Here is a 12,588-nt window from a genome sequence, read left to right on the forward strand (position 1 = left end):
TCATCCATGCAGCAGAAAAGGAATGTTGTAGTTATTAAGGAGGATCCAGCACAGCGCTTCTGACAAGGTATCAAATGTCTTGGGGCTGTGTTTGATGTATCGGCTTTAGCCAGCCATGCGTTTTTCCCAGCAATTTTGATTAAGAATATGGCATGGTCGTTTTTTGCATATTGCAGGGAGAAATCTTCGTGAGGGATTAAACTATTGATACCTGCAACAGCCTCTGGATACAAATGCTCAAAACTGCTGATGAGCCGAAAGAAAAGCATTTCACGGAGAAAAAACCACTACAGGGGCCTGCTGGACGATCGTAGTGGTCAGAGAGGTCACTGCAGGGGCCTGCTGAATGCCTGCAGTGAGGGGAAGTAACTTGAAAGGTTACAGTTGGAGCTAGAATGCTCAGTAACTGCTGAATGAGCCTTTGATTGACAGGCACTGTGGTCCCGCCTTCAGAGTTTTCTGGATGTAGACATGCTTTATGGAGACGAGTGGCCAGGCGGGAGCTACGGCAGACAGGAGAAGCAGACATCTGGCCAGAGAAGTTCGGAGAGGTAAATACTGCCAATTAAGTTGTCGTGGAATTGGCCCAAGAAGGGCTGATTGAACTGGTTGTGTGGATCTCGGTTCTAGGGAAACTGCAAACAGATCATCATCCGATGAAACTGAATTATCCAGAATACTGACCATGATGCGTGCATTTGTAATGAAATTGAAACGCAACTGAGAGGTAAGTGAAGAGGGTATTTATAGTGCTAACAATCTTAACTAGCTAATGTGTAAATTGAATGATTCAGTTTGGTGACACGGAGACTGGTGTCTGACCTCCTCCCGAACTTTAATTATAAATTTCATTTATGGAACAATAGTGACAAATGGGTTTTCCACTTATTCTTGCAAGCACATATGTGATCACACAATCTAAGTTAGTCTTTTAACCATATATATCAGAACATTGACAACAAAAGCAATACTCCCCATTCACATGATCACAGTAAAGTTTATTATAATATTTAAAATGTGACATGATGCAAGTTATTAGTATAGCTTTTTTTAGTAATCAATAAGTAACCTATATTATTTTAACTACAAATAATACAATACAACTCACATGCAGAAACTACTACTATGCAGTAGGCTACGAGTGAATAAAAAAAATGTTTAGAAAACCTAATATTTATGCTATTTTTGAAACAAGAATAAAAAGCACTAATTGTATCCACATAATCATAGGCTATTTAAATGTTTTGAAAGGTAAAAACAGGTTTCTCAGTCAGACAGAAACGATAACACTATGGCAAAAATCTAGTTTCCCTTCAGTGGAATGGCGTACATGCTAGGGAGTACGTCAACCTGTGACGCAGACTCTGCATCTACCTGCTGACAACCACAGATATAATTATCCTGACAACTACTTCCACAAAGTGTAAGCATGTGTATGACTTGTCCTGGCTCGCCTGCAGGGGTTTGGGAGGATGTCTGTTTCTTTCCCCGTCCGGCCCAGCCCCCACTCCCGCTCCCCCACTCCTCCAACCAACATGCTGTGAATAATTCCTGGTGAGAACAGTGATTAGTAATATGAGTGTAAATCTATATTACAATAGAGTACCTACTGTACACAAGTAAACTACCCATCTAACAAAGAGTGACACTATCAATGATTTACAAATAAATTAATAAAGTATTTTTGTCTGCTACTTTACAACAGCAGCAAAATACACAGCATTTCTTGGTTTTCAGCCTGAGAGAGTCAGTGCTACATTAAGCAACTTAAGGTTTCTCCCACTAGGGCAGGGGTAGCAACCTTGGCTCTTCAAATCCATTCCACTGTAGGACTTTGTTCCAATCAGACTGTGACAGAAGTGAAAGGAGTCCCTCTTGTAATTTGCCCTCCCAACTACTGGCAGCGCTGTGCAGGATAGACCGAGACACAGGAGAATGGCTGACTCATGGTTGGGGCAGAATCCACAGTGGTGGCGGCCATCTTAACTTGGGGCAGAACCTCATGGTTGAGCCCCATTATTGCAATCAGCTGTGCTGCGTTTTACGATTGGCTGAATTGTGGCAGTGCACTGATTGTAGGGGCAGGGTTCGGCACTATTTAGGCTGTGGGGTTCTGCCATTTGGGCTTGCTATCTTGGACTGAGACAGTTGTGCTGCGTGAGCTCTGTGAGTTTTGTTCTTTTGGTTGGTTGGTTGGTTGGTTTGGTTTGTTTTGTTTACACTCAGGCTGAGGATTCCCAGACCGGCTGCCTGCGAGTCCGGACTTTCCCCTGAGATCCTTGGGAGCTGCAGGAATTACTTTCCCTGGGTTTTAAGAGGGAGCCCGAGCCACCTACTGTGGGGTGTGGATTACTGAAAACCCTGTGGCAGTGTTTATGTTCTGTTTGGACTATTTTGTTTTTCATTTTAAGCCTCTGCATACCATAGCTGGTAACAGAGGCAGTTTCTTTTGTGGGAATTATAAATACAAATCCAACCACAACTACGTGTTTCCCGTGTCACATCACTTCCTCCCATAACCCACCACACAGACCCTTAATTATTTATTTGACCATTTTTAACTGATTTTTATGTACCCTGTATAATGTATGTCTCGAGAGGATTGCGCTTACTTTGCTTCTCTATTTCAGTAACAAAAAATACTCAATACAATTTCTAAAGTATATAAAAGAAAGTATTAAATAAAGAATAAGCGTAGCATCCATCTGAAGAAAAACTGCCAAGGTCAAATGATGGGAGCTGAATAATGCATTGAGACCATTCAACATACCACAAGTTAACTTTATAATTTTACAAGCAGAAACTATTTTTAAGTTGACCACTTCATAAGACAAAAAACAACTATGTATGTTAATTATTGCTTTTTTTTTTAACAACAATGGAATGACATGAAAAAAATTTCTTTACTTGTAAAACAAAATAAAAATGGTCTAACTTTTCTATTACATTTTACAGTGGGGTGCACTTTAAACAAATAACCTGTTTTGTTTTCAATGAATAGCCCTTTTAATAATTATTTGTTGAGGAAACTAGTCATGAATTTTGTTTATTCAAGTCAGTCACGTGGCAATAAGAAGTTGCAATTTTTGCTAGTCCACAATATTTGAGTGGAAGAACACCAACATATCAACAAGTTCTGGGGTTAGGCTTGTCCTCTTCCTTGAGACTCTAGAGCCTGCTACTGAAAACAAATGCTCACAGCGAGTTGATGTTGCTGGTATTGTAAGATAAGCTCTTGCCAATTTTGACAGGTAAATGAGTCTTTCCTGATTTGCCTTCCGCCATGTTAAAGGTTCAGTGTCTCTGCTGCTAGACTTTTCTGAAAGATATTGCATCACTTCTGTCTGCAGACATGGAATTTGCGCTCATAATCTTCACTGCTGCTGTCTTCTAAAGAAAACATTTTGTCTGTCACTGTCTGATTCATTCTAGTTATCTTTCTTTTAACACTACCACTGAATGGGGAACGCTGAACACTAAATATTTATAATAATATTTAGTGTTTAGAGTTCAGTGATGAGTCATGAGAAAGAAAAACTAGAATGAAATCTAAAGAAATACATAAACTATTACCCTTACATTATTATTATAGTTATTATTCAATGAAGAAGGTTGTTGGCTGTGTTGCAAAAATATAAATCGCTTGCGAGTCACTACAAGCATTTGAGATGGACGCGTTGGCATAATTATAAACCTTTCGAAGTAAGAAGGCACATTAACACAAGTGAGGAGCCTGATAAGTAAGAAATGTATTGTGGTGGTGTCAAGAAGGATGCAAGACAAGGTTTCAAGGCTAAACTTTTTATTTGTTTTAGCCTTAATAATCGCTTTAACAAAGCTGCTGTCAGCCACAGCTCACGCTTCTACTAGTTGGCTTTCTCTTCTCTCTTCAGCTCTTTCTCTCTACACTCTGTTCTCCTTTTCTCAGTCTGACCCCGGGATCCAGCTCTCAGCTCCTTTTGTAGGAGAGTTGGAGGGAGGTGGTATCCATTCCAACCAATCCAGAACGGATACCTCACCCTGCTGGAGGTTAAAGAATGACAGCTGCCCACGTGCCTCAGTCTGGGAATCAGAACACTCTAGATGACAGGGGGAAGGGCCCCACCCTGACTGCGGGTAACCACGCTGGATGGAAAAGTACAGGCTGATTTCCCCCGTTCACTCCAACTTGCTGACGATTCCCCGACCTGTGGGGTGCGATCTTCCTAAGTCCTTAGTGTCAAGCTCATAAAGCAAATACATGTTTTGTAAAAACTGTAATAGGTTATTTTTGGATTAATGCTAATTGACATGAAAATCACAGTTAAAGGCAGACATTTGACAACAGTCTCTTACACATTTTTATGGATTGTACTAAGAACCTGATCTCCCATTTTATTTCTGTGAACGATGTGTCTTTCTATGTGCATGCGATTTAATAAACGCTTTGGACATAGTTAGCTTGTTTATCTAGGTAGGTAAATGTGATGTGCTACTGGTTAAACAGCTTTTTCCACAAATCCAGCAATATCTCCTTAATTCATCAATTATCTACAAGAAGTCACCTCTTGAAAGTGGTCCCTGTTAACAGTCCCCCTTTTGAGTCAGATTTTCATAAGGCACTGTGGCCTAATGTGTAAACCTTTTGGCTGAACCATTAGGTGGCCTTGTTTAAGTTTCCCATGGGAAGCAGCTAGTGCCCCACGATATTAAACTGACATACTTCTGAACTATTCCTGTCTGTTTTTTTATCCAGTAGTTGAGGTTATAAGTCAACTGCTGAAGGTTATAAATCAGAACTGTTAAATAAGGTAAACAGAAATGAAATCCAGGAAATCATCTTTTTTTTAACAGATTTTTTGTTATACTGTACTGTTAACTTTATACAGGATACGTTTAACATGGGCTTATACAATAATAACCTAATTATGTAATTAATTTAAAACCTTATTGGACACTACACTCAAAGTCATTCCAAATTTCTCATGGAAATAAAATGATGCCTACACACAGGATCAATTGGCTGTCAAGCTTCTTTTATTCTACAACTGTTTATTGTTGCACATAAGCAACCAAATGCTGGGAATTGAACTTATTGTACAGGTATTATTGCCATTCTATTGAGTCTAGGGTCACCTCAGTAAAAGACCAGCCATTCAAGTCTTTGGATTTGTAAACTACAAGGAGTTTAAAGGAAGCCAGTACTCACTCTGCATGCATAGCCTGTCAGTGCAGTTTTGGGCCTGTAACACTATTCCTTCACAGGCCTTGCCTCCATTTTTGGGTGCTGGCGCGTTGCACTCCCTCCTTCTCCAGTGAGTGCACTCTGTCCCACACGTGGACCACTTGCTCCACTCTGTCCATGACCCGTCCACTTAGGTTTGACAATAAAAAAGCATGAGTGTTTGTTCTATTTTGCTCCCCCCACAAAGACATCAAATAAAACTGATATGATCAAGAGCTTGTAAGCCCGTATGACTCCTAAATCGTATACATTAAATGGGCCCAATGCTGGCCTTTTGATATTCACTTAATGAAATATACAATCACAATGTAAAAGAGTTAAGCTGTCTACCTAACGATTAAAAACATTAGGTTATTATCATAACCCTGGTTCCCTGAAATAGAAATGTACCGTATGAGTATTTACCTCCTAAAGGCCTGAATCCTGAATATTGTATACCAAAGCTGCCCTATGAGCGTGTGGCACAGTCAGTGCATCGCCTCAGCCTTATGAGGATTCACTACATTCAGTCTGTAGAACCAAGTGAAGGTATGGGGAGTAACCCACACTGCTGCACTGCAAATGTCTCTGACCGATGCAACCTGGAATAAAGGTCAGGAAGTTACCATGCCCCTGAAGTAACGGGCTGTGAGCTTTTCTGGAGGAGGCAAGTAGGCCAGCTCATAGGCAGTCCTGACCATATCTGCTATCCACTTTGACAGCCGCTGCTTAGACAGAGCTTGACCATGAAACTTTGGCCCATAGCAGACAAAATTGTTCAGACTGCCTCCAACTTTTCGTCCTGTCAACGTAGTACGCCAGGGCCCGCACTGAGCAGAGTATGGAACTGTCGTTGTCTGTCAGTCTGGAAAGGAGGTGAATTCCACAGGAGCCACCAATTCCACAGACTGGTTGACATGGAATGCCAAGATTGTCTTCTGCAAAAAGACAGGATTGGTACAGAGCCTCTGTAAAAATTAAGTAGACTTTCACTATCGAGAATGCCTGCATTTCACTCACCCACTTTGCGGAGGTAATAACGAGCAAGAAAGCAGCTTTAAATTATACAAATTTCAGCTCAATTGAATGCAGGGGCTCAAATGAGTGCATTAACACTAGAACTACCAGAGTCTTGCAGTACATTGAAGAGTTATCAGAAGATGAATGTAGACATGAAAATGTGCCAGACCAAGATAGTGATGAAACTTACTCTGATCAGTGAGGTTACTGATAGTGACAGTGAAAGTAATAACAAAGTTGCAGAAATTTTGTGCAGAGACAAACACAACCACAGTTGTGGTAAATGCGTGGCAAGTGAACTGTACGTGTACAGAAGTGGCAAGTCTGTGTGATTGCACAAACTAGACTCCACACATATTTTTTTTTACATTTGAACAGTACACATTTTGAACAATTATACATTCTATCTGTTCAACATTTGAATAATCCACATTTTTAACAGTTATACGTTCCATCTTTTGAACAATCCATGTTTTGACCAGTTGTAAGTTCTATCCTTTGAAGAATAAGTTGCATCCTTTGAGCATATGAACATGTCAATAAACCACTATTTAAATTTAGTCCTGTTGTGTTTGATTATATTTAAAACAAAAATAAAGTTACAGAATAATAGTATAGCAAACCAGAGTCGACCTCAGACACAAAATAAAAGACGGGTAAACAGAAAACACTTGTATAAAATAAAAGTCAAACAAACAAATCTCAGGCACTGTAATTCTCTACTGCTCAACAGAGTGTCGTAAGATCCCACTGCACCCAAAATCATCTCTGAGCTACTAAACACTCAATTTTATAGCCCAGCATTTGCATAAACTTGCAACATTTTAAATGATGCAACCAATCATAACTCCCCAAACACTACCGCCAAATCTAACAGGTGTCCCTCATGTACACCAAGCAGGCTGCAGAAAGCAGTTTCAGAAACATAATTGTTAAGGTAATACACAGAACAGTTTTGTAGCATTCGATGCAACAATAGTTTTATATGTATATAGTTTTATATAGCAGTTGAAAAGACTGCTCTGGTAGTTCTGGTGTTAAGCACCACATTTAGCCTCCAGCGATGAACAATGTCCTGCATAAGCGGCCATAAAGGCATATAAGAGATGTCTTGGCGACTGGTGTGCCAAGGCATCTATTGCCAGTGGGTCCCCGCCTCCTATTATAGAGAACCAAAGGGGTCAGTGGGTTGATTCCTGGGAGGCAAAGAGATCTATCTCTCCTGAACCTCACCCAGATGGGGTTCAGCAGCTCAGGGTGAAGATATTTTGAGCTGCTGGGGACTCTCCTTGTGAGGTCTTCCGCCCAGTTTGTCACCCCTGGCAGATGTACTGTCCGCAGTTAGAGGAGGTTCTTGTGTGCCCAGAGCAAAAGCTTGCGGGCCACAACATAGAGATTGAGCCACATGAGGTCGCCCAGGTGGTTGAATAAAGCCACCACTGTTGTGTTGTCTGTACAGACAATGCATACCCCAACCATACCACACAGCGCCCCAGCCCAGCATCCATGGTGACGACCAACCTTGCTGTTGAATCAGGCCTGCAGAGGGCATATGGGTAGGAGACCCAATGGAAGTGTCTGGGAAGCTGTTGCCATCAGACCTAGAAGTTTCCCTCTGCAGTGAGCAGCCGTGGGCCGGTTCCGAACATCCCCTCTGGCAGTGGGTGCAGCCGGTCTTTGAGTCTCTTGGGAAGCAGGTGAACCAGCTCCTTAACCCTTTGCAGACGGCCCGTTATAATTTCAGACAAATTTGTGTGATGACGTAAATGCAAAAAGCGCTGTGACAAGTATAGCATAAAAACCTTTGTCAGACTTCAGACAATCAAACAAACAACAGTTAGTCCAGTCTGTAGTTCAAGATCGATATTTTTATTAAATGTTTTACAATGGTTTTTTTTTTTTGTTCCTAACCAATAGAGTTGAGTTTTTGGATGCAGTGCAGCATATTTCATTATCTATGGTTGCAGTGTTTACTCAGGATTACAGTAGACCATGGCATCAAATTCTTTACCGGAGAGGTTTCTAAATCGTATTTGCAAGACCCAGAACACTTACTGATCCAGTTAGTGGTAGAATACTTTTTATAGAAGATGTTGCTGAAATAAATGCATATCCCCTGAATTTCAAACATCTTCACACTGATATGAAGATTCTGAAGTAAAGCCTGTGAACATTCCAGTTGTGCCATACTGGCTCAGTGTGGGTGTGTCCCTTTAAATGCTGTTAATCTCCTGACATGTTATAAATCACCTGACATGTAGAAAAAAGAAAAGACAAATACATCTGGTATGGCAGCAAGAGCAGAGTGTACAGCGAGTTGAGTTTTGTTTGTTTCAAAATTAAGGTTATTACTTAAACTAACATAGTATAGTCACTTATTTTAGTGATGAAATGTATTTAGTAGAAGACTAATTTTGCTAAATAATTACCGATAGAATGGATTATTTCTACGCAGGAATTTCTATCTCGGCATTTGGTTGAACTTACTCACAGAAAATTGGACTGTTTACTGAGCTGCAGAAGGAAGAATGAACGGGTTTGACTGATTATTGTTTTGTTTTATTCTTTTTCTTTCCCGGAGTATGATCGTATGATTACATTGCTTCTGAAGTATATTAATTAACTTTGTGTGAGACTGGGACATAGAACTGAATAGTGTTTTTATTTTTTTTTTAATAACAAGCTACCGGGTTTTGTTATTTGCCATAGTCAAAATAAGAGCAGATCGAATTGTTTGTATGGAATGAATAGATATTTAATAGTGGCGTTTAATATGTTTTTTTCCGTCCTGTTTTTTTTTTTTTTTTTTAAATAACTTGTAAACCTCTGTGTTCAACAATTAATATGTTGGGGTGGTTGTTTCTTCCCTATAGCTTGTACTGGATGTTGGCTCTGTATGAAATATATTTCATTGGGCTGGATTAGGCTTTATTGTTTGTTTTGTAATAAGTGAGCTTTTGATATTAGTATTTATTGCATATTCTAAGAATTAATTAGAGTGGTATTTTAATGAATAATTAGGTTAATTGATGGTATTTTTAATCATGCTTTATTACTTGAAAACCTTGAATTGTCAGTAATTTCGAGTGTGTATGCTTGAGATGAATCATATTGGATTTATTTTTCTTTTATTGAATGCAATATATAATTGTGCAATATAATAACATGTGCAATATTACTAATTCTATAGGTACTAATGCTGCTATGCCTCTACATTGCTTAAATATTACTAGATGACTAATGCTATTGCTACTGTTTAAAATGTAATGCTAATTCTCATGTGTTAACATTCTAATGTTGCTTTTAGTCTACATTTTTTAACCTTATTAAGAAATATTTAATGTTAATGTTTCTATGTGTTAAAGCTCATTCACATGTGTTAAGGATGCTATTAACATATGTTAAGTGTTAATGATTTGTTCTAAAGTTCTTATCTCACACTATCATTAGTGACTAATGTATTTGTGTTAGCCAAAACCTTCTTATTCCTGATTGGTAAATTTTTGTAACTTTTATCAACTATTGTTGGGTACTGAGCATTTAATGTTGAACTCTGCTAAGCAATCTTGATTGATAAATTTCAATTGCGTTTGACTAATTATATGCAATGCATTGCCTGTGGCAGTTTGAAAAACATGCTATGTTGTTTATATAGACTAGTGATAAATGCTGATAGCCTTTGGCTTTGATTCTGTATTGGTGCAGTTATTTTTTGTCATAGATAATTGTAAATTTGACAGATTGGTCAACCTGAATTCTAAATGCAATAACATTTGATAACTGATATAATTTTTGAAGAAATATGTATAGGTTGTGTATAAGTAAGTTTTTTCATTCTGTCTAATATACATACAGTAAGAGAAAAAAAAATGATTTATTAGAATTATCTGCTTGGCTGTTGCTCTATTTTGTACTGCTGCTGTAAATCTTACTTTGTTGTTACTGTTACCCTTTTATTTATTTATGTATTTATTTTTTACATTATCGACTCCTTTTTCATTTTTGGAATTTGGTACAATGTAGTATATTACTTGTATAGCTATTAATTAGTTATTATAATGTAGTATTTATTTATATTGAAAATGTGTTTAAATATTTTATGGACAAAGTGCACAAAGTATTTTTCTGAAACAAAAATTGTTAAAATCTGATTTTTTGTTTGCGGTTGCTCAGACATTATTCATAGTCTAACATATATATGTACATAAGTATACAGACGATATTTATTATGAATTAAAAATATTTGAAAGCAATTAAACAAAAAAAGACAAACATGTCAGAGTGTATGTCCAGGTTCTACAGGAACGCAGCTTTTCAAAAAGGCATTGCACTCTGTTTTAAATGGATATATACATTCACTCACATAAGCTAAAACCATGCCAATCATGTCTCAAAGGTAGAAATGTGCACCTGTCAAACAATTTTGTATAAAATCAAGACCAAACATGATATTAAAAAAAATTATTCTGGTTCCTGTGGTGTGTGGCTATGTGACAGAGAAAGAGTGAATCTTGATTATAAATCTCCATCCCGACCTGGGAGGGTGCTGTGTGAAGGGAACAGAGTGCCCTCGACTGGATGGCCTGACAATTTATTCCCAGGTTTAAGTGGAAGATGACCATCTAGAAAGGGGACGGACCTATGGTACACCAAGTCATCGCCCCAGAAGGGAAGCGATGTGACAGCTTTTCAGGATGGAGGAGAAACGGTTGCACTCGTTAACCAAGTGGGCATGACTGACGATATATAAGGGGACGTAGCAAGGTGATCTGTTCCTTTGTTTATGGTTAAGCTGAACTGGAAGTGTTTCTGTGTGTTTTGTCGTGTCTAAAAATCTACTTGTTTGTTATTAGACGGCTAACATTCCAGAGCTGTCGCTTAGGGCCAACACTAAACCCGGGCAACCGTGCACAACTGTACACAAATAAATTGTATTACACCACAAGCATTATAGCAATCACTCTGGATTGTGAACATGCGTGTTCTACTGTGTTTATTATTTACGGACTGCCTTATCGGAACTGCAACCCGTTGTTTTGGAATAGTGCAACACACATTGTTGTGTATTGCCTGGGATTATTCTTTGTGATCACCAGATGGATCGTGAACTTTGTCTCTCTTCAGTTTCATAATCACATCGCCACTACACCTGCGCACTACAAACTATATAGGGCATCCATCAACTGGGAAACAGCAGGAGAAAATTGACTGCCTTGTTTTCCCTACTGTATGCCAGGGCATTTGCAAGATTGCAGTGGCCCTTTTGATTAACGGTATAAGCTCTTAACCACAAGGGACATGCTGTCAGACTCAGACAGGAATGCCAGCTCCTTTTCGCCCACCTCCTCAATATGTCTATGGCCAATCTGTACTCACAGCCTCATGGAGGAAGACCGTGAGGACAGTTTCATGACTGGGCTACTTTCCCGGGTGCATTGTCTGCTCTCCCTTGGCACAGAGCCATGGGGAAGAGTGCTGAGCAGGAGTAAGGGATGCACAGTGATCCTTAGAGCTGTGGGGTAGCTGTTTCTCATGCATGCGCTTGGAAAGAGCACCTGCCATGCTTGTCATAAATAGGCAGACTGGCCTTGCATGTCTCACAGGGATAGAACCCAGGCATGATACAAGGAGCAAGCAATGCACTGTACAGTATACAGTTGTACAGTCTCCTCAATCTATTTACAGATATTGACCAGGCTTGTCAAGACCCGAGCGGGACCGGTTTGTTACCGGACCGGTGACTTGAGCACCGGTCGGTAATAGGCTGTAACTGGATCGGTACCTGGAAGGTGCCGGGTCGGTGTATTTAACAGCGAGTTGGTATTGGTTCAGGACTGGTGCAGTACATTTTCTGAACCTGGCTTTAGCAACGGGTCAGGAGTGGGTCAGTGACCTCTGTAGCGGTTAGGTAAGGGTCCACCAGTTCGCAGTCACCACGTATGGCAAAGTACAGGAATGAGCACCATGTTGCAGACAGGCCTGTGCTTAGAATCTGTTAAAAAAAAAAAAACATAAGAGAAAATATTTTCTCAACAACAAACTGTAATTAAACTAAACAAAGAGAACAAAGTCAGCTGACTTATGTTGCTGGATCCTTGGGAAGGAGCGACTCGAGCCGCTGGCTTCACGCGGGGCAGTAGGACGTTGCAAGCAACAAGCTGTAGTGCACACAGTACGCAATTAGTCAAAACTAATCAAACTAGTCAAAAATACAGCGATTATTTAAAATATCAAAATTTGTGTAAAAACACAATAAATGCAAAATATATACAGATAGAAGCAACAATGTACTATCTGAACAAGGTGCTCCATTCAGCCTTGAAAGGAAAAATGGAGCTGAGATCTGTGAACGCAGACCTTTTGTG

General features: G+C 39.5%; 1 protein-coding gene across 1 annotated transcript in view; it reads right to left on the reverse strand.

Annotated features, from left to right (window-relative positions):
• Nucleotides 1-12,588, reverse strand: part of LOC121298867 (netrin receptor UNC5C-like) — a 419,182-nt gene that overhangs the window by 70,522 nt on the left and 336,072 nt on the right. The window contains exon 7 of the mRNA XM_041226130.1: nt 5,189-5,353. Coding sequence (XP_041082064.1) covers nt 5,189-5,353 — 165 coding nt within the window. The remainder of the gene's footprint in view (nt 1-5,188; nt 5,354-12,588) is intronic.

Source organism: Polyodon spathula, chromosome 2 (genome assembly GCF_017654505.1).
Source record: "Polyodon spathula isolate WHYD16114869_AA chromosome 2, ASM1765450v1, whole genome shotgun sequence".
Classification (NCBI taxonomy): Eukaryota; Metazoa; Chordata; class Actinopteri; order Acipenseriformes; family Polyodontidae; genus Polyodon; species Polyodon spathula.